This window comes from Saimiri boliviensis, chromosome 8, assembly GCF_048565385.1.
Source record: "Saimiri boliviensis isolate mSaiBol1 chromosome 8, mSaiBol1.pri, whole genome shotgun sequence".
NCBI classification, from domain to species: Eukaryota; Metazoa; Chordata; class Mammalia; order Primates; family Cebidae; genus Saimiri; species Saimiri boliviensis.
In genome coordinates this window covers 96,977,318-97,000,849 of record NC_133456.1, presented here as the reverse complement: position 1 = coordinate 97,000,849, position 23,532 = coordinate 96,977,318, and the positions used below count along the sequence as shown (strand labels likewise).

Below are 23,532 nucleotides of genomic sequence, written 5' to 3'. Positions count from 1 at the left end.
TCTACTGCAGTCTGTGTTGTGTGTCTTTCTCTAAAAACTGAATATTTCAGAGAGCAGGAACAATGGGTGTATGTGAGTGTGTGTCGGGGACGTGTGTGTAAGTATGGGAGGGGGTGAGGGTATGTGTGTGAGTGTGTGTGGGTGTGGTGTGTGTTGGGGGTGTGTGTGTTATGTGTGTGTGGTGTATGTGTATGGGGGTGTCATGCATGTGGGTATGTATGGTGTGTGTGAGTGTATATGTGTGTGTGTATGTGGTTGAATGTGAGTGTATTTGGGTGTGTGGGGGGTTTCTGTGTGTTAAGGTGCATGTGTAAGTGTGGGGAGTGTGTGTGTGTATCTGTATGTGTGTGGGAGTGTGTCAGTGGGATGTGTGTGTGGTGTGTGTAGAGGTATGTGCATTTGTGTGGCAGGATGTGTGTGGCCAGGTATGTGGGTATGTGTAGGGTGTGTGTGTGGGGGGGTATATGTGAAGGTAATGTGCATTTGTGTGGAGGGGTGTGTGTGGCCAGGTGTGCAGGTATGTGTAGGGTGTGTGGGGGTGTGGGTGTGGCATACGTGAAGGTGTATGCTTTTTTGTGAAGGGGTGTGTGTGTGTGTATGTGTGTATGTGTATGTGTATGTTGAATGAAAGAACGGAGAAAAAACCCACCAGTAGGGAATAATGTCGCTACTTGATTCTAACCTTTTCATTATTTTGTTTCCATCAAGGAGATTTGAGAATACCGTTTATAACGTTACTGAGTTTTAAAGCATCATAATTTTGAGGTGCAATTCCTTAGAGAACAGTAGTCATGTGATATATGCTTTTCTGACCCACAACTGAAAAACTCCACATCATGACATTTTGTAAGGAGGTGACTCAACTTCTCAGATCTATACGGATGGCCTAAAATCCGTTAATATTACCCATGTTGTTGTATGAGAACTTAGTATTATTTAGTTGGGGGAAAACTATACCTCCACCATAACCAATATTTAAACTTGAAGTGGAGGCGGAATATAAAGTCGTTCTTAGATGTAACAGGAATGTACTCTGTGCTCTTGATAAGGTAATTCCTAGCAGTTCCAAGTGACTAGTAAAGATGTAGACATAAGGATAATAATAAATGAGAAAAAAGAAACAGGTTTACAGAGGAAGTAACACTTGATTCTAAACGGAAAAATGAGGAACATCTTCTTAGAAAAGATGCTATTCGAACTGCTTTAAAGATGCATAGAACTTTTCTAGATAAGAAAGCAGCATCTGCAAAAGTCTTGGAATTAAAAGAGGTGCAGTAAATTCAAAGGAAGTCTCTGGCTGGAAGGAGCACAGCATGTGGGCTATGGAATATTTTAGATGAGGCGAAAAGATTGGTAGGGGCTAGAATATGAAGAGCTTTAAATGCTGAGCTATAGAATTTGGACTTATGTATAGCAGTTCATCCTAAAGATTTAAAAAGAAAATGGCATGGTTACCTTTGTATTTCATAGAAATCTTTCTGGTTGGGTGTGGAAGGTAGCCTAGAATGTGTGAAACTGGAACTTTGGAGACTAATTAGGGATCTGTTATAATAGTTTACAGGAGAAGTGGTGAAAAACATGATTTAAGACAGCAACACTAGGAGTGGAAGGAAAGGGGTGATTTCCCAAGACCATATGAAGTAGAACTGGCATGTTATTGGTAGTGGCGGTGAGAGAGACACTAGGAGGACTCTCAGATTTCTGATTTGATTTTCCACATGAATTGCAAAGCCATTACCAAAGAGAGGATTTAGAAGGAACAGGTTTGAATGGACAAAGATGAGTTTGATTTTGGATACCCTGAAGTTAAGGCATTCAAGAATCTCTAGTTGGAGAAGTCAGAACTGGGACTCAAGAGAGATCAGAACCAGGGATATATTTGAGTTACTATGAAGGAGTGGTAACCGATGCTATCGGAATGGAAGAGGTACCCAAGGGAAAGGGTGTGAAGAGGAGAGGCAGACTCCTATCATGCACCACCAAGGAAAGGTTCAGCTAAGGGGAGCCTTGTTCTAAGTCTCTTATCTGAAACTTTAATCACTTGAAGGATTTGTATTTTAAGATTCAGAAAGAGAAAGTAAAGGAATTACTTTCATGTCCACTTGGCATTTATTTATTTATTTTATTGGTATCAGAGAACTAGTGCTGAGATGCCTTAAAATAGTACTCAGTTCTATTTACAGTTCTTTGTGACTCAGGAAGTCACAACATCTTTGTAAATTTTGCAAGTCTTTGAAAGCCTTCATGATACGTGCTTTCAGACCACAGGCATATGGTGAGAGAGATCTTGCCTTCCAATAGCAGTGATTGAAAAATAGGAGAGTTTGAAAATCATTTAGATAGGTTTTTGCACTGATTTAACATTAATGAATCCATTCTGTTTTAATGATTATCTTTATTCTCTTGAGAGTATACTTTGACCGTTGCTTTCCATGTGTATCTATTTCAGATCTTCTTGTATTTTATCTGGCATATGGTCCATTTGTGCTAACGACTAGAAGTGCCATTATAGTCATTGTAATTGAGCAAACCAGAAACACTCTATTTAATTATTTCATGCTCAAATCAAGTTCTAGCCTATTTGCTGGTTGTGTTGGGTTATTATAAAAATGTGTCTGCCAAAACCAGTTGTAAGTAATTAGGTAATATGAACAGATTCTGATATTAATTGATCTAAATGTTTAACAGCAAATGATACAACAGTGTTTCTACATCAGCCATAGTAGTCTTTTTGTAGTTGTGATATTTTAAATCAGCAGACAAGATAGGGTAAATTAATCCAACAAAATCTACTGTCAGTTTTAATATAGCAAATACAATTTTGTTGATTTAGTTGTTTTTTATGGTTCCCTTTCAGTTAAAAGGCATTATCTGAGGCCAGGAAAAAGTGACTTACGAATTATTAAAAAATGTATTTTTAATTTAAATACAATTAAAATATATTGGCAATAATTCACTCATATCAGAATTGGGTTTAAGAATTCCCTGAATGGTAAAATTGTTTATACTTAAGGAGGACAGAATTTAACAATAGATTTATAGACAATATTTTCAAAATAAATTGTTATGTGCAGTGAAAATTGAATACACATATGTATTTTATTAGTTACGGTACATTTTACTGAATATAGCATGTTCTTGAAAGAATTGGATTTAATTTTAATTTTTTATTGTTTTTAAAATAAACTAAATGAATGTTAATGTATTTGCCCAGAGACACAGAACCAGGCAGGGACAGAGCCAATATGGAAACTCAGGTCATAAAATCTGCAAAGCTTATGCATTTAGTTACCTTATGTGCGGTGCTCTATCTGAGTCTTTCATGGCGTGTGGGTAGAGAACTCTAGCTCTTTGTTAGTTTCTTGTTCCTTTTCCTTTACGACTTTCTTTCATCTTTGCAAAGTGATTAGATAGGTATAAGTGAATAGGAAGCATGAAAATGTCATTGGCTTAAATGTGAGCTAATAAAATATGCAAACTGAATGGACAAATGGAAATACCAGAAAGTTGTGTAATGTGGGATTATTTGCTAGTTTATCCTTCTTTCATGATAAGTCTCACAAATTGGTGACACTGGCTTCACATATGTGAAGGTAATAAAGATCTATTGACTTTTTATCTTTAATGTCTTTAATGTTTATTTTCAAATTCTTTCTTATTTATTTTTATGGAGGTATGATTTACATGGAGTGAAATGCTTTGATCTTAAGTGTACAGTACAGTCAGTTTAATAAATGGTCACACCTACATAACCCCCGTGTCTATGAATATGTGGAAGTCTCCATTAGCCTCAGAGGGTGTGTACATAACCCTTCACAGTCAGTCCCACACCTCCCTCCACCCCTAACCAGAGATGACTGCTGTTCATATTTCTAGCAACATAGATTAGCTTTGCTTGTTCTAGAACTTCAGATAAATGACACCATGCAGGATGTTCTGTTTTATGTTTGACTTTAGTATATAGTTTTGAAATTAATCTCAGCCTGCTATGTGCATCACTTTTCCCTTTCTATTCTTGTAAGGAATATTTACTTTATGAATGTTTTATAATTTGCTTGCACCTCTCTCTGCCTGTTGGATAGATATTTGTGTTTTCATTTTTGCTGATTATAAATAAAGTTGCTGTAAACATTCTCAGACTAGTCCGTGTTCAAATGTTTTTCTCTCTTTTAAGTGATTACCTGGCAGTAAAATTTCTTGGCTACAGGGAAGATGTATATTTAATTTTATAAAAAGCCCCAAAACCATTTTCCAAAGTGGTTGTACCATTTTCAATTCCCATTACCATTGTATGGAAATTCCATTTGCTCTACATCCTCTCCTATTTTGGTATTGTGAATCTTTTTAATTTTAACAACTCCAGATTTTTCTTTGTGGCTTTATTCTGTCAAATCCCTTTGTGAAATTAAGCTATTCTGTATTGCAAAGTGATACAAATATATTTTACAGAGTTTGGAAGATACTGAAAATTTTAATAATGTAAGAAAACTCTCCAGTTCCAAATTTTGGCATTTAAAATATTTAATATAAAAATATTTTATAATATGTAAGTTATCACACACTCTTCAGTCACTAAATGAATCCAAAAACCTTGAATTTTATGGCATCATATTATTACACCAGATTGTATGATAATTCATTTTACTATTTGTCTGCTTTATGGGATTCAGATTGTTTATAATTTCCCTCCAATATGAATAATGCTGTGTATGAAGCATTTCTATAATCTGATCTTATGTACGATTCTGATTATTTCAACAGCTTCCTGCCAGATCGTGATAATGATGCCTCATTTTCAGTCTTGACAGCTCTTATTTCTTCTTCTCTTACATGGTTGTATTTTATGGAAATTCAAAAATAGTATAAAATCACATTGTTAATATTGGAATTTTTTAGCCTTGTCTTGTTCCTGCCTTTAAGAATGCCTGCCTTATTACTAAGTGAGACTTGGCTGTTTGTTTATGGTAGATGTGCTTTCTGCTAAGAAAGTAATTCTTATCAATGTTGTTTTCAACATAATTCCTGTTGTGGTAAGTGTGACGCTTATCAAAGTACTGTGTTCAGTGACAAAACATGGGGAACTTTGCCCAGTGTGGTTAGTTCAGAAAAGTCTCTCCTAGCAGAGCAGAACATTGGTTACCAGGGGTTACGGTAGGTACTGGGAGATGTTGGTCAAAGGAAATAAAATAGGATGAACAAGTTCAGGAAAGCTGTTGTACCAAATAGTGACTATAGTTAATAACAATCTGTTGTGTACTTGAACATCCCTGAGAGGAGATTTTAAGTGTTCTCACCACAAATAATGTATGTGAGGTAGTGAATATGCTAATTAGCTTGATTTAGCACTTCCTCAATGTATACAGATATCAAAACTTGTTGTACATCATAAATATAATTTTTCCAATTAAAAAATTTTAAAATGCATCCCAATACACCCAGTTATGTAACATGGATTTCTTATATATTGTATGTTTTTACAAAATAATGGTAAAATGTGACTTACCAAATGGAATAGAACTAAGTAAACTGAGAAGCGAAAAACAAATTTAATAAAAATAATCAGAAAACAAACAACAAAAAAACCCTCTCCCTGACACTCCCATGTCCACCACCTTGCCTGGTACATGAGAGACATTCAAAACAAACAGAAAACTAAAACCACCTTCATAGTGTGAAAAATCAGTGAAACCTGAGGACTAAGCTGAAGTTAGCCAGGCAAGAGTGAGCAGGAGGGTGGAAATCGGTCAGGGTCAGGAGCAAGAAGAGCTCTTCAGCCCTACTCTGGGGAGCAGCTGCATTCATACAACTGGAACATGATCAGGTTGACAGAAGCCTAGTGAGCAAAGGAGGTCCCAAGGCTGGAAGAGCTGAGGGGCGAGCTGGGGCTGTGCTGTGCTGGAGATGCTCTCCATCTTCAGGGATTCCACTGTTGTAGCGTCAGAGAAAGAATGATCACTTTGATATTTAATGCCTTCTTTATATCTTTTTCACTTTTTAAAAATTTTACCTTAAATTTTACTTCAACAGATACTGGCATTGTACGTGGTTTTTTTTTTTTTTCTTTTACATGATATATCATTGTTAATTCTTTTTTCTGTGGACTTTACTTTTTCCATCTTCCCTTTCTTTTTACTTCCACTTATCTTGCTTCCTTCTTCCATAAATATTTTTAAATGTTTACAGTATGCCAGACCCTAGAGAGAATTTGGAGACCTCTACTCCTGATTCTTGTAGTTAAATCACCTTTAAATAGACTATACTTTGATCACATTTTGTTGGCTTTGACCTAAACTGAGAGTGTCTGTCTCCTTGCACTCATTTCATTAATTCCTCTCTTCCTTCCTTCTTCCCTTGGTAATAGGGACTTTTATTAATTACTGTGTATGAAATTAACATGTAAAGCAAAATATGAAGCAGAAAGTAAAAGCTCCTCTGTTTCCTCGCATTTCAGTGCCCAAATCTGCCATCAAGGGTTAGCTACATGCATACATACTCCTATGATGCCTTCAGCTAATACAGATTTTTAAACTCTTTGCCTGTCTGTACATGTGTGATATTTTTTTCATTTTTCAAATAGCTAAATATCACATCATATGGATGAATCATATATTATATTGTCTCTTACTGATAGTCCAACTGTTTCAACTTTTTCAGCAGGTGCTGTACCAGTGGTGCTTTGGTAAATATTCTCATGCAGATATTTTTGGGCAGACAAAAATAGTGCCTACATAGTGCTTTAAGATAAGCCCCCTAAAAGTAAAGTTGCTGATACAATTAAATATATGCTTAAAATTTCAATAGACCCTTTAAAGTTGCCTACCTAATGGCTTCATCAATGTGTATTTCCATCAGTCTGAAATTGCCCATTTGCTAGTATTTCAATAAGTGATTGGTAGTATCAGTCTTTTCAACTTTTTCAAATGGGTTTAAAATGAAATCAAATAATTTTAATTTGCATTTCCCAATTACGTGTGAGGAAGAACACTTTTTCACATTTTTCACTTCCATTTGTATTTCTGCTTTGAATTCCCTGTTCACAGCAGGATGTGGTTTTTTATTTCACATGTGTTTTTATATTTCAGTAGAAGGTTAGTAAAAGCTGCTTCAGGAGCCACTATCCAGATACTATTTTAAAATGACATCTTTACAAAATGGGATGTTGAAAGTGCTAGTGGCAAAGTTGAGTGATACCAGTGTGTAATGTCAATTTCATCCATTTCTTTGGCCACTTTTTTAAAATGTCTCTAATCCTCTGAATTTCTAAAGCAGGCACCTACTATTTGTGTGAGAGTTAAATGTGTTTCAAGAGGTTAATAAGTGCGAAGTGCTAGAATGATAGCTGGTACCAAAATGCAGCTGTTTTCATCATCATCATTATTGTTAAAACCACAGCTTTTAACATTTTGTTTAAGTGAGGAGTATCTTCCATGGAGAAAAAGTCCCTTGAATGGATGAACTAGCAATGCTAGTTTAACCAACAGTGGGTCTAGATGTATCTCCCCTACATTCTCCCACATTGGCTTTTTGTTGTTTTTGTTTTTTGAGACATGGCCTTGCTCTGTCACCCAGGCTGAAGTACAATGGTGTGGACATAGCTCACTGCAGCCTTAATCTCCTGGGCTCAAGCAATCCTCCTGCCTCAGCCTCCATGGTAGCTGGAACAATAGATGCATGCCACCATGCCCAGAAAAAAATCTTTTAAATATTTTTTTTTGTAGAGATGAGGCCCCACTGCATTGCCCAGGCTGGTTTCAAATTCCTGGGCTTAAATGATTGTCTTGCCCCTGCCTCCCAAAATGTTGAGACTATAGGCGTGAGCCATGATGCCTGGCCAAAATTGGCTTTTTTATTCCTGTAATTCATGCATTTATATCACTTTTATAGTCTTTAAAATGTAGCAAAAAAAGAAACAGAAAAAAACTACAGTAAATGGAATGTATTTGTGGCAGTGGGAAAGACTTGCTGTTCCGGACCTTGAAGTGGCACCACCCAGCATGTCATGGCACATGTCGCAGTAAAAAAGCTGGACTTCCTTATTATACAAACTTCTGCTTCAAAGAAAGAAATGGATAAAGGGAAGCAAATCTACTCATATATCTTGTCCTCAGCAAGGCCTTAGGGGTCTTACTGAGGCACAGATGTGTGGTAATTATGGTTAGTTGGACTTGTTCTTTTAAATGTTGAAATATTTAATTGACAAAGATGGTATATATCAGAGTGTACAACATAAAGATATGATATAAATTGTTAATTATCATAAATTAACCCATTCATTGCCACTCATTCTGTATATTATATCCTCAGAACTTACTCATCTTATAACTGAACATTTTTACTCTTTGATCAATATCTCCCCATTTCCCCTGCCCCCCAGCCCCTATGGCCACCATTCTTCTCTCTGTTGCCATGAGTTCAGCTTTCTTAGATCTCGCCTCTGAGTGAGATCATGCAGTATTTGTCTTTCTCTCTCTGTCTTATTTCACTTAGCATGTCCTCCAGATTTATCCATGTTGTTACAAATGACAAGATTTCCTGCTTTTCAAAGGCTGAATGGTATTCCATTGTGTATCTACACCACATTTTCTATATCTGTTTATCCATAGATGGATTCTAAGGCTGATTCCATATCTTGGCTGATCCCAATATCATATCATCCAGTAATCCCACTAGTAGATATATATTCAGAGGAAATTAAGTCAATATAATATGTCAAAGAGGTACCTGCACTCTCAGGTTCAGTGAATAATGCTGCAGTGAACATGAGAGTGCAGATACCTCTTCCACATACTGATTGCATTTCCTCTGAATATATCTAGTAGTGGGATTACTGGATCATATGATTTTTCCATTTTTAATTTTGGGGAGAAACATCACACTGTTTTCTATAGTGGCTGTACTAATTTGCATCCATACTACCAGTATGAAAGGATTCCCCTTCATCCATATCTTTTCTAATACTTTTTATTTCTTGTCTTTTTTATAGTGGCCATTCAAACAGGTGTGAGGTGACATCTTATTGTGGTTTTATTTCTTGTGTCTTTGTTTTTCTTCATTTCTCTAATGGTTAGTGATGTTAAGTACATTTTCATATGCCAGTTAGCCATTTGTATTCTTTTAGGAAATTAATATTAATTCCAGTTAATTAGTGGATTTTTGTGTATGTGTATTATGTGATGTGAGATAAGGATCTGATTTCATCTTTCTGCTTGGCATATCCCTTTACCCCAAACAAGTTACTGAAGAGACTGTTCATTTCTTTATCAAAAGTCAATTGACCATAAATGTAAAGATTTATTTCTCAGCTATCTATTCTGTTCCATAGGTTTACATGTTTGGTTTTATGCCAGCACCATGTTGTTTTGATTACTTTAGCTTTGTAGTATATTTTGAAGTCAAGTATTGTGATGACTCCAACTTTGTTCTTTTGGCTTATAATTAATTTAACTGTTTGGGGGTCTTTTGTGGCTTGTATGAATTTTAGGATTTTTTTTTCTATTTCTGTGAACAATGCCATTGGAATTTTGATAGGGATTGCATTGAATCTGTAGATTACTTTGGGTAGTATGGATATTTTAACAGTATTAAAATTTTCAATTCATTAACATGGGACACCACATTAATTTGTGTCTTTAATTTCTTTCCTCAACATGTTATAGTTGTTAATGTACAGATATTTCACCTTCTTGGTTAAATTTGTTTCCATGTTTTCTTTTTTAGGTTATTGAAAGTGAGATTGTTTTGTTAATTTCTTTTTTGGATAGTATGTTTTTAGCGTATAGAGGCACAACTGACTTTTGTATATTAATTTTGTATCCTGCAACTTTACTGGATCCATTTATACTTGATAAAATGTTAATGCATAACTGGAAATAAAACCCTTTTTGAAATGTGAGTTGCTTTTTGAAAAATTATCTTCAACACAAGATTGGCAAGATGAGGTTCCGTATATTACTAAAAGGAACCTCTGTATCTCAGTTTCTGATTAAATGTTGATACTTGGTTAGTTTCTATATGGGAACAGTCTCAGAGGAAACAGTGACAGACAGTGATATGTGAGAACATGAGAAGGCCCACCATACTAACATCTCATTCTCTAACTTTCAGAGGTAAAGATCTTTGCCTTTAGATTTTATATGTTGGCTGTTTGGCTATTTTGTCTTCCAAGTCCTACCTGGAGGAAAAACAATTAAATTACTCTCAGTTACTAATAGCTTAATTGAAATGTATTATATTATTTTTCTTTATAACAGATAAGTAAGATTAAAGCATGGAAGAAATTGAAAGTTATGGATTAGGAGGGATAACAGAATTACGTTGAAATATGTGCCTTATTTGAAGAAGCCAAGCCTGGATGAGATGACAGAAAAGGTGACATGAAGGCATTAGTTGTCTGAGGTGGGAGAGATGAGGGTAGGAGAGTAATAGTAAATACAGATGAAGGCATTTGTGAGGCAGGTAAAAGGACAGCGATTTCTTTAACACGTGGGTCCTGTTCTGCCTCTACCCACTCTGTCTGCCTTACCAAATTTTATCCCTGTGAAACCAAGATTAGTAGTATGTTAAATCAAATATAAACAGATGTTTTTCCTACTTCTCTCATTTTCCTTCTCTTACTTTTTTGTCCTCCACCTTCTCCTCATAAGATTTGGACTGTTTAACTTATTCTCGAATCATAGAAGAGATCATGTATAAAAATGGAGAATTTCCTCACCACTTAAATACATGTCAACAGTATGTGATTTTTCCGTTTAATCATTTATTTAGTCAGTCACTCATTCATTTATTTAGTAAGGCAGTTGGTCAACAAAATTTTAGGAGTTCTTAAAAATACCAAAAGTAAAACATCAATATTTTATAAACCCACTTCTTTATTTATAGCCTGTATATGTATTTTTCAGGTATAGTTTGGCTGTAATGTAGGTAAATTATGTATTACATTTAACCAGGATAGGGAACTTAAACAGAAAAGCAGGTTAGAAAAATTTAGTTTTTGACATCTTGAGTTAGAGGTGCCTCTACGTACGTCATGCAGGTGGAAATGTCTCATAAGCAAGTGGAAAATGAGTCTAAAGGTCAGAAAGAGGTTTGGGCTGAAGATCTGTTTGGAGTTATTAGTTGAAAATTTCAGAAACCTTATTACTTCCAGGAGACTGATTTAGTAATAGTTCAGCTTTTGATAAGGTTAAACAGAATTGCCTTTAAAAAAATCTATTACATTATAAAACTTTTTTTTCTAATGTTTGATTTTATAACATTGTCTTAACTTTCAAGTAATTCTCTACTGTTAAATTTCTGTACGTATTTAATTATTTCTGTTCTGCCTTTTGTGTCTTTCTGAGTTGATTGATCCTAATGCATAAAAGAATCTATGTTAGAGCAAAGGATTCATCACAGATAAGAAAGAAGACTAATTAAAACATCGATCAGTTAGTGTGACCTTTATGAATTCTGTATGGAAGGGTTAGCATTTATTATCTAGTTAAGACTGTGAGTTTATTATTTGGAAATCTTTTACTCATGTTTGTGATAGAATATATGAGACTCTAAAATATCAAGATATGTCATTGCAACGTGTTAATAATGTGCTGATAAGCATAAAGACCAATGAAAAGGCAGAATTTAGTGAAGCAAATGGCTAAAACTGACAATAAAAATGTAAACAGGATATTAGCTAATTAATATTTTTTCTTTTTTTTTTTTCACTTTGTCATTTGGCAGACAACTTGAAGAATAATACATTCAGTGTGTACTAAATTTTATAATTTCCATTTCTTAATGCTCGCAAGTTTGAGGCAAATCAAAATCCAACTTGGTCTATAAATGTTTATACCATTTTAGAGATTGAGTTTTGAATTCCTGTCCTCATCATCTTTGCATCTAAATAACAAGTGTTACCCTACAACCCTTTATAATCTACCTTTGTTGCTTGCCTGTCAAATACAATACTGCTATTTTAAATTTCTAAATTGCCTCCTCTTCTTCCAAATGGGGGTCATTGATTACACCCTGTATTAAATCGTTTCTTTATTTTCTTGCTGAAATTCTTTTTTTTTTTTTTTTTTTTTTGATAGGGAGTTTCGCTCTTGTTACCCAGGCTGGAGTGCAATGGCGTGGTCTCGGCTCACCGCAACCTCCACCTCCTGGGTTCAGGCAATTCTCCTGCCTCAGCCTCCTGAGTATCTGGGACTACAGGCACGCGCCACCATGCCCAGCTAATTTTTTTTTTATTTTTAGTAGAGACGGGGTTTCACCAGGATGACCAGGATGGTCTCGATCTCTTGACCTCGTGATCCACCCGCCTCAGCCTCCCAAAGTGCTGGGATTACAGGCGTGAGCCACTGCGCCCGGCTCTTGCTGAAATTCTTATCACACTTTTTTGTATACTTGTAAATGTGTTCTGAGAATCAAAAATTGTTGTGTTACATGTAGAATATAGCATAAGGAACATAACAAATGCTGGAATGTTTAGGCTATCTCCAAATGTCAAACAAAACAGAAAATGTTTCTTTGTTTAAAACTTTTTCTGAACATTTTGTATACTTCCAAACATACTGCAGAGGATAGACATGTGTTAAAGATAAACTTAACAGTTGAGAAATTATCTTCCTCTTACCACGTTCCTTTTTAGATGTTACTGATGTGTTCTAGCCACCAGTTGATGGGCTCTTTTGCCTAGGTGTGAGCAGTAGACTTTTAAAGTTGTTATCTTGCATATCACAGTTATTGACATTTCAAATTTTTTAAAAAACAGAAACTTCTGAGATTAAAAAGTATTCAAATGTTATAGAACAATTACTCACATCCATTGTTGGTTAGCATTCAGGTCAAATTGAGCAATGACTTGTGAAGTCTATTGTAGTTCTCGAAATATAAATTACATTTTACGTTTTGAAAAATGACTGATGTCAAACTCACTAATATTTGAGTTTATCCGAGTATAACAAAGAGTGATGTTTTGATAATCAAGTGTTTTCTCTCAATAGTGTCACATTTTTAAATATCTGATAAAATTTTAGAGTTTAATTATTTTTCTATTAGGATTTTTCATGGAGGGGAATTTGTTCTTTCAGTAGACTAATTTTTGTTTGAAAAGTAATGTTAATAGCTTTGTTTTTTTTTTTTTGTTTTTTTTTTTTGTTTTTTTTTTTTTGAGATGGAGTCTCACTCTGTCACCTAGGTTGGAGTGTAGTGGCACAGTCTTGGCTCACTGCCATCTCCACCCCACCCCTCTACCCCTGGGTTCAAGCATTTCTTCTGACTCAGCCTCTGGTGTATCTTGAATTACAGATGCCTGCCACCACACCCAGCTAATTTTTTTTTTTTTGTATTTTTAGTAGAGACAAGGTTTTGCCATGTTGGCCAGGCTGGTCTTGAACTCCTGAACTCAGGTGATTCACCTGTTGCTCTTTGGCCTCCGAAAGTGCTGGGATGACAGGCATTAGCTACTCGCTCAGCCTGTTAATAGCTTTTAATGAACAGTAGAAGTCTAAGTAAATGACATCATATGTTCCAACCACTTTATTTAAGAATGTACAGTAACCTCTTAAGGCAAGATTTCTCTATGTGATATTTGTGACTATATGATTCACTTTTGTATGCTTTTTTTTCATTTAGAGAATTTAAGAGAAATATGAGTTACTCTATTTAGTAGTATTAGAAGAAAAAGGAATTTGAAGGTCACAAATCGATTACAGAGAAGTAGCAGCTAATTTTGTGTATTTTTACAATGAAGCCTGCAGAAAAATGAGGCCAAGTAAGGACATAGTCATTGATATCTTAGGAATGTGTTTTAAAGGCTTCTTAGCCAGGAAAGGAGTATGAAAGACGGGGAAAGTCTAATAACAAGTGTTTGGGTGCTGAGCTGCTTTTGGCCATGAACAAGAGGGATAAGCTAAGTGAAGAATATCCAAAACATCCCCTCTTATGCATCTACGTTATTCTGCATCTCTGCAACTGCAGTGAGTCAGTGACTTTAAGATATAAAATCAAATGAGACTTGAGGGAAATACATTTAAGTGTGCACGTTATTTGAAACAAAGCAAGATGAATTGACAAGAATCTCATGTAAATTTTGAAAACAAAACAACAAAAAACACCACCGTATCCATGTAAAGTTTCTGCCCAGCAATAGATGGTAAATCATAAATTATAATGAATAACTTGTTATTTGTAATTTCACTTTTATATAAAATCATTAATTTTTAATTTAGTGTGTCATACTGTTGTAAAGAACATAAAACTATGTATAAATCAATCTGGACTTTATTTTTGGATAAACTTACTCTTCAAAAAGGTCTTAATAAACTGTTCATCTATAAATTATGTTGTATGAAAAATGAGCTTTCTTATGAAGTCTTAGAAGTTAGAAAGAATACATAAGGCAATATGACGGTTTCTTTTAATGTATTAGTTAACACTGTCAGGAATTTAAAATTGGCTACTAAATTTTTTATAACACCTGAACCAACCCTTACTTGTATTTATTTTTAAGTAGTTTGGTAATATTACATGTTTTTGTTATTACATTACGTATTCTGTTTTCGTTACTTTGGGTAAGAAAATCACTGAAGGTCAGATTGGTTGCACAGAGGAATTCTCACTGAATTGGGAACCAGCAGCAATGGAAGACGAGGCTGTTTTGGCACTGATCGGCTGAGTGAGCCTAACTACTCTGCTGACTTCATTTCCTCTCTCTGTACTTGAAAGATTCATGAAGAACTTGCATTGACTGAGCCCCTGCTCCATGCCAGGCAGCATTATTGCCAATCTCTACAATAGTATACACTCTGGGCATTATTATACCCGTCTTATAAATGAAGAAACTGAAGCTCAAAAGGTTAAACAACTTGCCCAAAGTCACACAACTAAAAAGTGGTTAATACTGAAGTTCCAGACCATCTAGCTATAAAATCTGTGTGGTTTAGCTCGTCAATTTGTCATTCTCTGAATTACATACATTTTACTTGGGGAGTCTTTGCCATGACCCTATCTCTGCATTTTTATAAAAATAGTTTTTTTTAAATTGCTGAGAATTCTCCTAAAAACCTAAAATTGATTTTAACTGACCACATTTTGTATAGTTGTGCCTTGACAAATTTTTCTAAATTTGATTGTTTTTAAAATATTTTATCACAGATCTTCTTAACATAAGCTAACTGCTTGCAGTCTTTCAAACATGATGTTCTTTTCCATTTATGTAATTGTTCATAAAATTATTGAAAGATAGTGTCCTCATACCTCTCAATGTTAAAATTCTCTTTATGATCACCTTTTACATTGTTTTTTCCAATCCATATTGTGTAATTATTTTATCAGGTGTTTGTCAGGTTTCATATGAAGTCCCTCTGGCCATGAATTTTGCATTGAAATAGAATAATTTAAAAAGAAAAAGTACAGCTCAGAAGTTTGCTATCTTGCTAACGCTGGTATATATATATATATATTTTAAAGAGGATATAGATTTATACAGTCTTGGTTTGTCATTCAAACTTATGCTAGTTCATCTCTTTCAAAATGTAATTCTATTGCTGTCTTATATTTTCCTCATAAATGTGGGGCTCAACTATATAAAAATATATTCACGTATATTCAGAAAGTCTTTTGTAATAGAAAGTCTAAATATTGTAAGGCTGAAGAAATCAACATTGACCAAAAACAGTTGCCCTGTTTTAGCAAGATATATGTTAATTTCCCCAAAGGTTAAAAATGCTTTAAAAATATAAATGAAGTAGTTAGTCCCCATAGAATCAGGATAATAATAATAAACCATTTTAATGACTTATAAAAATGCAGCTTGAGCTTTCTTATCTTCTTGTTACATCCAATGGCTTAGCTTCCTCTGGGTGCCTATATCCCAGGCAAAGCTTCTGTGGCGATTATGACTGTGCTTCATTTTATGCTTCTATACTTGGCATCCAAACATGAAATTTAGCAATTGACTTCCATATAATTTGATAGAAATAGGTATAATGTGATTTGCCATTTTTTTCTTTTGTCTTTGGGTTTGATATCTGGCTGTTATAAACCTCCATAAGTCAGTTCTGAAAGTTTACTATGTGGGGAAGTTGGGACAGAAAAGGAGTAAGGTAGAATATACTTACCTCTATTGTAAACTTGGGAGGTATATTTATTAGGGTTTATGGGTTCCAAACCAGAGAGTCAGGCTTAATGCTAACTCCCCCAGCTTTATAGTCCCCTGTAACAATTATAAGATAGTCTTTGATAATGATATGCATCAGCTAGTGCCAAATAAAATCTCATTAAAGAATATTAGTTAAAGGAAGGGCTGCGTTTAGACTTTTTGAGTAATATTGTGCATATTACAATACCAAATTATAGATTTTCTCTTTTTTTCCCTCAACTTTTGAGATGGAGTCTCACTTTGATGCCCAGGCTGGAGTGCAGTATCTCTATGGGTGCACTGCAACCTCCATCTTCCAGGTTTAAGTAATTCTCCTGCCTCAGCCTCCCAAGTAGCTGGGACTACAGGTGACTGCCACCACACCTGGTAAATGTTTGTATTTTTAGCAGAGGTGGTGTTTTGCTATATTGGCTAGGCTGGTCCTGAACTCCTGACCTCAATTTAGCCACCCACCTTAGCTTACCAAAGTACTGGGATTACAGGTTTGAGCCACTGTTCCCAGCCTAAACTCAAAGATTTTCTAGTAGTTGAGTGGACACAAAGTTTTTCCTTACTTATTAAAGTATATTACATACAATACATGACTACCTGTCCTTCAAAGATATTAACATATTTCCAGGTAAGTTGATCTATCCCCAGATCTACCCTTTTCTCTGGAAACAAACAAACAAACATTGTTATCAACTTAGTGTGTATCCTCCAGACATTTATTTGGTGTGTATATATATACAGAGATAACTTGTTTTATTGCACTTGGCTCTGTTGTGCTTGACGGATAACGTGTGTCTTACAAATTAAAGATTTGTGGCAACTCTACATTGAGAATACCTAACACAGCCATTTTTCCAATAGCATGTGCTCACTTTGTATCTCTGTCACATTTTGGTAATTCTTGCAGTATTTCAACAAATGCTTTTATTATTATTGTATCTGTCACTATCGTAATTGTTTTGGAATGCCAGAACTGCACCCACTCTATGGTGAACTTAAGTGATCAGTGTTGAATGAGTTCCGAAGCTCTACCAACTAGCAATTCCTCCATCTTTCTCCCTCTCCTCAGGCCTCCTCATTCCCTGAGACATAACAATGTTGAAATTCAGCCAATTAATAATCCTACAATGGCCTTTAGTGTTCAGGTGAAAGGAAGAGTCACATATCACTCATTTTAAATCAAAAGCTAGAAGTGATTAAGCTTAGTAAGAAAGGTGTAGTGGAGCCTGAGATAGGCTGAAAACTAGGACTTTTGCACTAAGTAGCCAATTTGTAAATGTAAAGGAAAAATTATTGATAGGAATTAAAAATGCTACTCCAGTGAACACACGTATGATAAGAAAGCAAAACAGCCTTATTGCTGATACAAAGTTTGAATACTCTAGGTAGAAGATTAAAGCAGCCACAACACTGGCTTAAGCCAAAGCCTAATCCAAAGTAAGGACCTAACTCTGTTCAATTCTGTGAAGGCTGAGTTGAGAAAACTACAGAAGAAAAGCTGGAAGCTAGCAGACGTTTGTTCATAAGGTGCAAGGAAAGTGGCCATCTCCATAACATAAAAGTGTAAAGTGAATCAGGAAATGCTGATGGAGAAACTGCAGCAGGTCATCCTGAAGAGCTAGCTAAGATCATGGATGAAGGTACCTGCATGAAACAGATTTTCACTATTGATGAAACAGCCTTCTACTGGAAGAAGATGTCATCTAGGACTTTCATAGCTAGAGATGAGAAGCCAATTACTGGCTTCAAAACTTCAGATGAAAGATTAACCCTTTTGTTAGGGGAACATGCAGCTAGTGACTTTAAATTAAAGCTAATGCTCATGGACCATTCCAAAAATCCTAGAGCCCTTAAGAATTATGCTAAACCAACTCTGCCTGTGCTGTAGAAATGTTAACAACAAAGTTCTGATGTGATAGTACATCTATTTATAGCATGGTTTACTGGATATTTTAAGCCCACTGATGAGACTTACTGCTCAAAAAAGATTCCTTTCAAAATATTACTACTCATTGACAATGCACACAGTCACCCAAGAGCTCTGATGGAGATAGAGGGGAGATTAATGTTGTTTTCATGCCCACTAACAGCATTCATTCTGCTGCCCATAGATTAAGGAGTTATTTAGATTTTCACATCTTCTTATTTAAGAAACACATTTTGTAAGGCAGTCATTGCCATAGTGATTCATCTGATGGATCTGGGCAAAGTAAATTGAAAACCTTCTGGAAAGGATTCACCGTTCTAGATGCCATAAAGAACATTTATGATTCATGGAAGGAGATCAAACTATCAACATTAATAGGACTTTGGAAAACATTGATTCTAACCCTCATGGATGACTTTAAGAGGTTTAAGACTTTAATGAAGGAAATAACTGCAGATGTGGTGAAATTGGCAAGAAAACTAGAATTAGCAGTGGAGCTTGAACATGGGTCTGAGTTACCATAATGTCATAAAACTTGAATGGATCAGGAGTTGGTTCTTATGGATGAGCAAATAAGTAGCTTCTTCGGATGGAATCCACTCCTAGTGAAGATGCTATGAACATTGTGGAAATGACAACAAAGGATTTAGAATATTACATTATTATAGTTAAGAGGATTGACTCCAGTTTTGAAAGAACTTCAACTGTAGGTAACATGCTATCAAACAGCATCATATGCTGTGGAGAAATCTCTCATGAAAGGAAGAGTCAGCTGGTACAGCAAATTTCATTGTTTACTATTTTAAGCAATTGCCACAACCATCTGAAGCTTCAGTAGCCACCACCCTTATCAGTCAATAGCCATCAACATGGAGGCAAGACCCTCCACCAGCAAAAAGATTAGGACTTGCTGCAGCCTCAGATGATTATTAGTGTTTTTTAGCCATAAAGTATTTTTTGAGTATTATTTTTAGACATATACTATGGCATACTTAATAAACAATACTATAGTATAAACATAACTTTTATATACACTGAGAAACCACAAAATTTATGTGATTCACTTTATTTTGATACTTGATTTATTGCTGTGATCTGAAACCAAACCTGAAATATTTTTGAGGTGTGGATGGATGGATGGATGGATGGATGGATGGATGGATGGACAGATGGACGGATGGACAGACAGATATATAGATGAGGTATGCCTGGATAGATAGAGAGAATGTATAGTGTTGTTTTGTGTGTATGTGTTTTTTATAAATAGTGTCAGTTAAGTTTTTTTAAATTTCCCAGTTATCTCCGGTTAAAAATAATTTTATACTACTATTTCTATCTCAGGCATAACTGTGAAGGAGATGACTTTTTTTCCTTGGCCTCTGTTATTTTGCTCATTACCTCTCTCATCCATCTTCAGTTTTCAAACCCCCTCTCTCTATACACACTTAGTGTCTTTTCTGTCCTTACCCTGCCACTGAGACTCTAAACAAGCCTCCTATATTTTACTTTGAACTTGTCAATGTATTACTTACCAAATTGCATATTAATCCTTGGAACCAAGCATAAAATAAAAGGCTGTGTGCCAGTTAAAAGATATTCTAGTACCAATAAGACAGTGGAGGAAATATTTTGGGGAGCATGGGTCTCTTCTCTGTCCTGAAGTCTCACTATCAGTTTCCAGCTCATTCTGTGAGACCACAAAGCCAACTCTTCCAAATGATATTTTGAAAGGAAACAGTGCACATTTTGAACAGGCCTTACATTTTGGTATGGAACCTCTTGTCAGAGTTCTAATTTATCATCTGAAATTATGGGCTCCTCTCCTTAGCCAGGAGCAAGACAGTGAATGCTTAAGAAGATTGTTCAACAATTAAAAATGAAAAGGAGACAGATTATCTGCTAATATATAAAAGCAGTACTGCTGCTGCTATTACGTGGTAGTAATGGTTGTGACATTCCTACCGAGCCCACTGGACCTAAAATATCAGGAGATATTGCAAAATGGAAGAAGCCATCAAACCACAGCATGACCACAGCCCTGGGAAAGAGCTGTTGGGTCCCCCACTCAAGGCATTTGTCTCCTCCTGGGTCATTTTGGATCCCAAACATTAAACATAATTTGTTAGCGATATAATCTTACATAGTTTTCAAGTTCATCATCCTGATGCTGTTCTCTACCTTGAAGAATATGTACCTACTTATTAAGTACCAGGTACAATGCCAGCCATTTTGCAATACCTCATATTTAATAAATGTCAGATTTAATAAGGTAAAGGTTAAGATATGTGTTATATGGGTGAAATCATTGAAGTTCAAGGTTGCCCAAACCAAAGTGATTATTTCATAATTCAAACTGAGATGGAGTTAACTCCAGAGTCTCTTTTTCACTGTACCTTGCAGCTTTTTTTTTTTTTTTTTCGTGTCTCCTGGTTCAGTCAACCAATGGTGTACAAATGATTTTACAATCATGTATAATATTTTGGATTCTCATTTTTTGAGTCTTTTTTGGAAAGTTTTAAAAATAAGTTTCATAATTAGGTATACTATGCAAATGTAATTTGCCACTTTGGAAATTCTACCAGGCAAAACCGACTTAAATGCTTGCTGAGAGAAATTTTCTTTTCACCAAAAGCATCTGCTGTCTAACATAATGACCAATAGCAAGAAGCCACTCAAATACTCAAGGCTGTTAACTGACTGGACTTGTTTTTCTATTCCCAAATTCTTAAATTAATGAAAGCCCTGAGTTTTGTTGAGGTACTACACAAATTCTCTAGGTTTAACAAAGCCCTACAGGGGTTTTGGAAGGGGAATTAGAGTTTTCTTTCTCTGGCTATCTAGTTATCTGATAGTTATTTGATAACTAGATAACTAATACATTATATTAGTTAATGTAATGCACTATTGTGGTTTGGCCTTTAAGAATTTTTTATTATTGCAAAATGAATTGTTACTACTTCAAATTATTTTCCTGTTAAGTAAGATATTTGCACCACATGTAATTTCTCTATACATTTTTTATTATATTTAGTGATAATGCAGCATACCTAAAATGACCTGTTTTTGTGTGTGTTCTATTAATTGATATATTTGCTGTGTATTGATACTTGAATTCATTAACGCAAAATTTATTGAAGAAAATAAGATTGATTTTTCTGGACTTTTTTTTTTTTTTGAGACAGAGTTTCGCTCTTGTTACCCAGGCTGGAGTGCAATGGCACGATCTCGGCTCACCGCAACCTCCGCCTCCTGGGTTCAGGCAATTCTCCTGCCTCAGCCTCCTGAGTAGCTGGGATTACAGGCACGTGCCACCATGCCCAGCTAATTTTTTGTATTTTTAGTAGAGACGGGGTTTCACCATGTTGACCAGGATGGCCTCGATCTCTCGACCTCGTGATCCACCCACCTCGGTCTCCTAAAGTGCTGGGATTACAAGCTTGAGCCACCGCACCCTGCCTTTTCTGGACTTTTATTTCTTGCTTCAGTTCTAAGAATTTTGTTTTGAGAAGATAATGCTATTTTAAGTTTAACAAACTATCTTAAGGTTATTAGATATATTCATGTTTAGAAAACTATTCAGAAATTTATTGAAAAATCAAATCAACTAATTGTTTTGAATTTTGAGTAAAGAATAACATTTATGCACGTTCACAAGGTGAGATACCCCTGTTACTTAATGGGGTTTATATTGTGCGCATAGTGAAGCTATGTTTGTAAGTTTTAAGAGTTGCATGTTAGTATGGTGGGAGATATGGAGACTCAAGACCCTGTGCGTGTGCTTGTTTTATTCACTAACACTATCCCACAGGTTTTTGTGAAATAGTTTAGGGATGGCATTCAGTATGTACTGGTGGCTCGTATTTTAGAAATGCAGGCAAGATCTCATTTGTAAATTTCTTGGATTGAAAATACCTTCAAGAAAGTGTTCTTAGCTTCTTAGACTGTTTAATGATTCCAATTTTCGGGAACTAAACCTCATGAAGCCACTGGCAATATTATTAAGCTTATCATCACCTTTATAATCAGTCTTTTTGCATATTGTAGTTGTCCACCCACCTGAATACTAGCCAAATTTCATTTATTTATTTAATTTCCCCCAAAGAAGGCTGTCCTACTGCATTGTGACATTTTTTCAATAACATATATTTTTTCATGCTTAAAAATTTAAGTTAATAATGACATTTCTATTTTGTTTTACAGAGCATCAGGGCATCAGGCCTTATCCTATTGGAAACCATCCTTTTTGGGTCTCTGCTCCTATACTTTCCAGTAAGTAACATCATCATGTTTTTAAAGCAGATATGTATTTTATATTGCATACTGTAAAGCTACTTTTTACACACACATGCACACACACACCCCTAGTGTTACCAGGAAGTGCAGGAGTTCTTGGCTCTTGTCTTACTTGAGAGAAAGAATTTGGCCAAGAGAAGTAAAGTAAGCAAAGGTTTATTGAAGGAAAAGAAAGAGCAGAGTTTATTGAAGGAAGTTGTTGATGAAAAGAGTCAAACTCTAAAATACTCGAAGTTTATTCTGAACCAAATATGAATCACCATGGCCCATGACACAGCCCTTAGGAGGTCCTGGGAGCATGGGCTCAAGGTGGTTGAGTTGCAGCTTGGTTTTCTACATAGAGACATTAGACTTCAATCAGATTCATTTGAGAAATATGCTGGCTTGGTCCAGAAAGGAAGGACAATTCAAAGTGTGGGGGGAGCTTCCAGACTATAGGTGAATTTAAACATTTTCTGGTTGACAATTGGTTGAATTTGTCTAAAGACCTGGGATCAGTAGAAAGGAAATGTTCAGATTAAAAGATTGTGGAGACCAAGGTTGTTTTGAGGTCTCATACTGGCTGCCCTTAGAGACGACAGATGACAAATGTCTTCTACTGGTCCTTTAAAAGGTGCTAGACACTCAGTTAATATCTTCAGGATTGGGAGGGCCTGGAAGAAAAACATCAGCTATGTTAATAGAGATTCTTTACAGATGCAAATTTTCCCCCTCAAAGGACGGCTTTGCAGGGTCATTTCAAAATATGGCACAGAAACATGTTTTGGGGTAAAAATATTTTGATTTTCTTCTTTGTCATATAATGTTATGCCAGAGTCAGACAGGAAAGTAAATCATGATATGTAGGGTTAAATAAAACCCATCTGATGAAAATTCATTGTAGAGCATGATTCCCCAAACCCCTTAGATAGGAATCTGGGCAAGGTAAATAAAAATCAGAGCTTGGTCGTCAACATACACTCCAAGAGAAGGGTAGGCTGGTCTGGCTGGAAATCAGTAGCAAAGCAGGCTGCATGGAAGAGGCTGAGTCACCAGCTCTGAGAGTTCCACGGTGCTGCTTTTACTGTGTCAGACTATTTCTTTAAGTTCCTGTGTGTGTCTCAAATCTCTGACTTTGTCTTTGACTAGTTTCTCGCTCTGCCTCAAGTCCCCACGCTGTTCTAGCCCCAGGTTTGTAGGA

The 23,532-nt window shown here is 35.6% G+C and overlaps 1 protein-coding gene across 1 annotated transcript in view; it reads left to right on the top strand.

The window, feature by feature from the left end:
• Positions 1-23,532, top strand: part of GPR158 (G protein-coupled receptor 158) — a 384,453-nt gene that overhangs the window by 236,943 nt on the left and 123,978 nt on the right. The window contains exon 5 of the mRNA XM_010341239.3: positions 22,260-22,328. Coding sequence (XP_010339541.3) covers positions 22,260-22,328 — 69 coding nt within the window. The remainder of the gene's footprint in view (positions 1-22,259; positions 22,329-23,532) is intronic.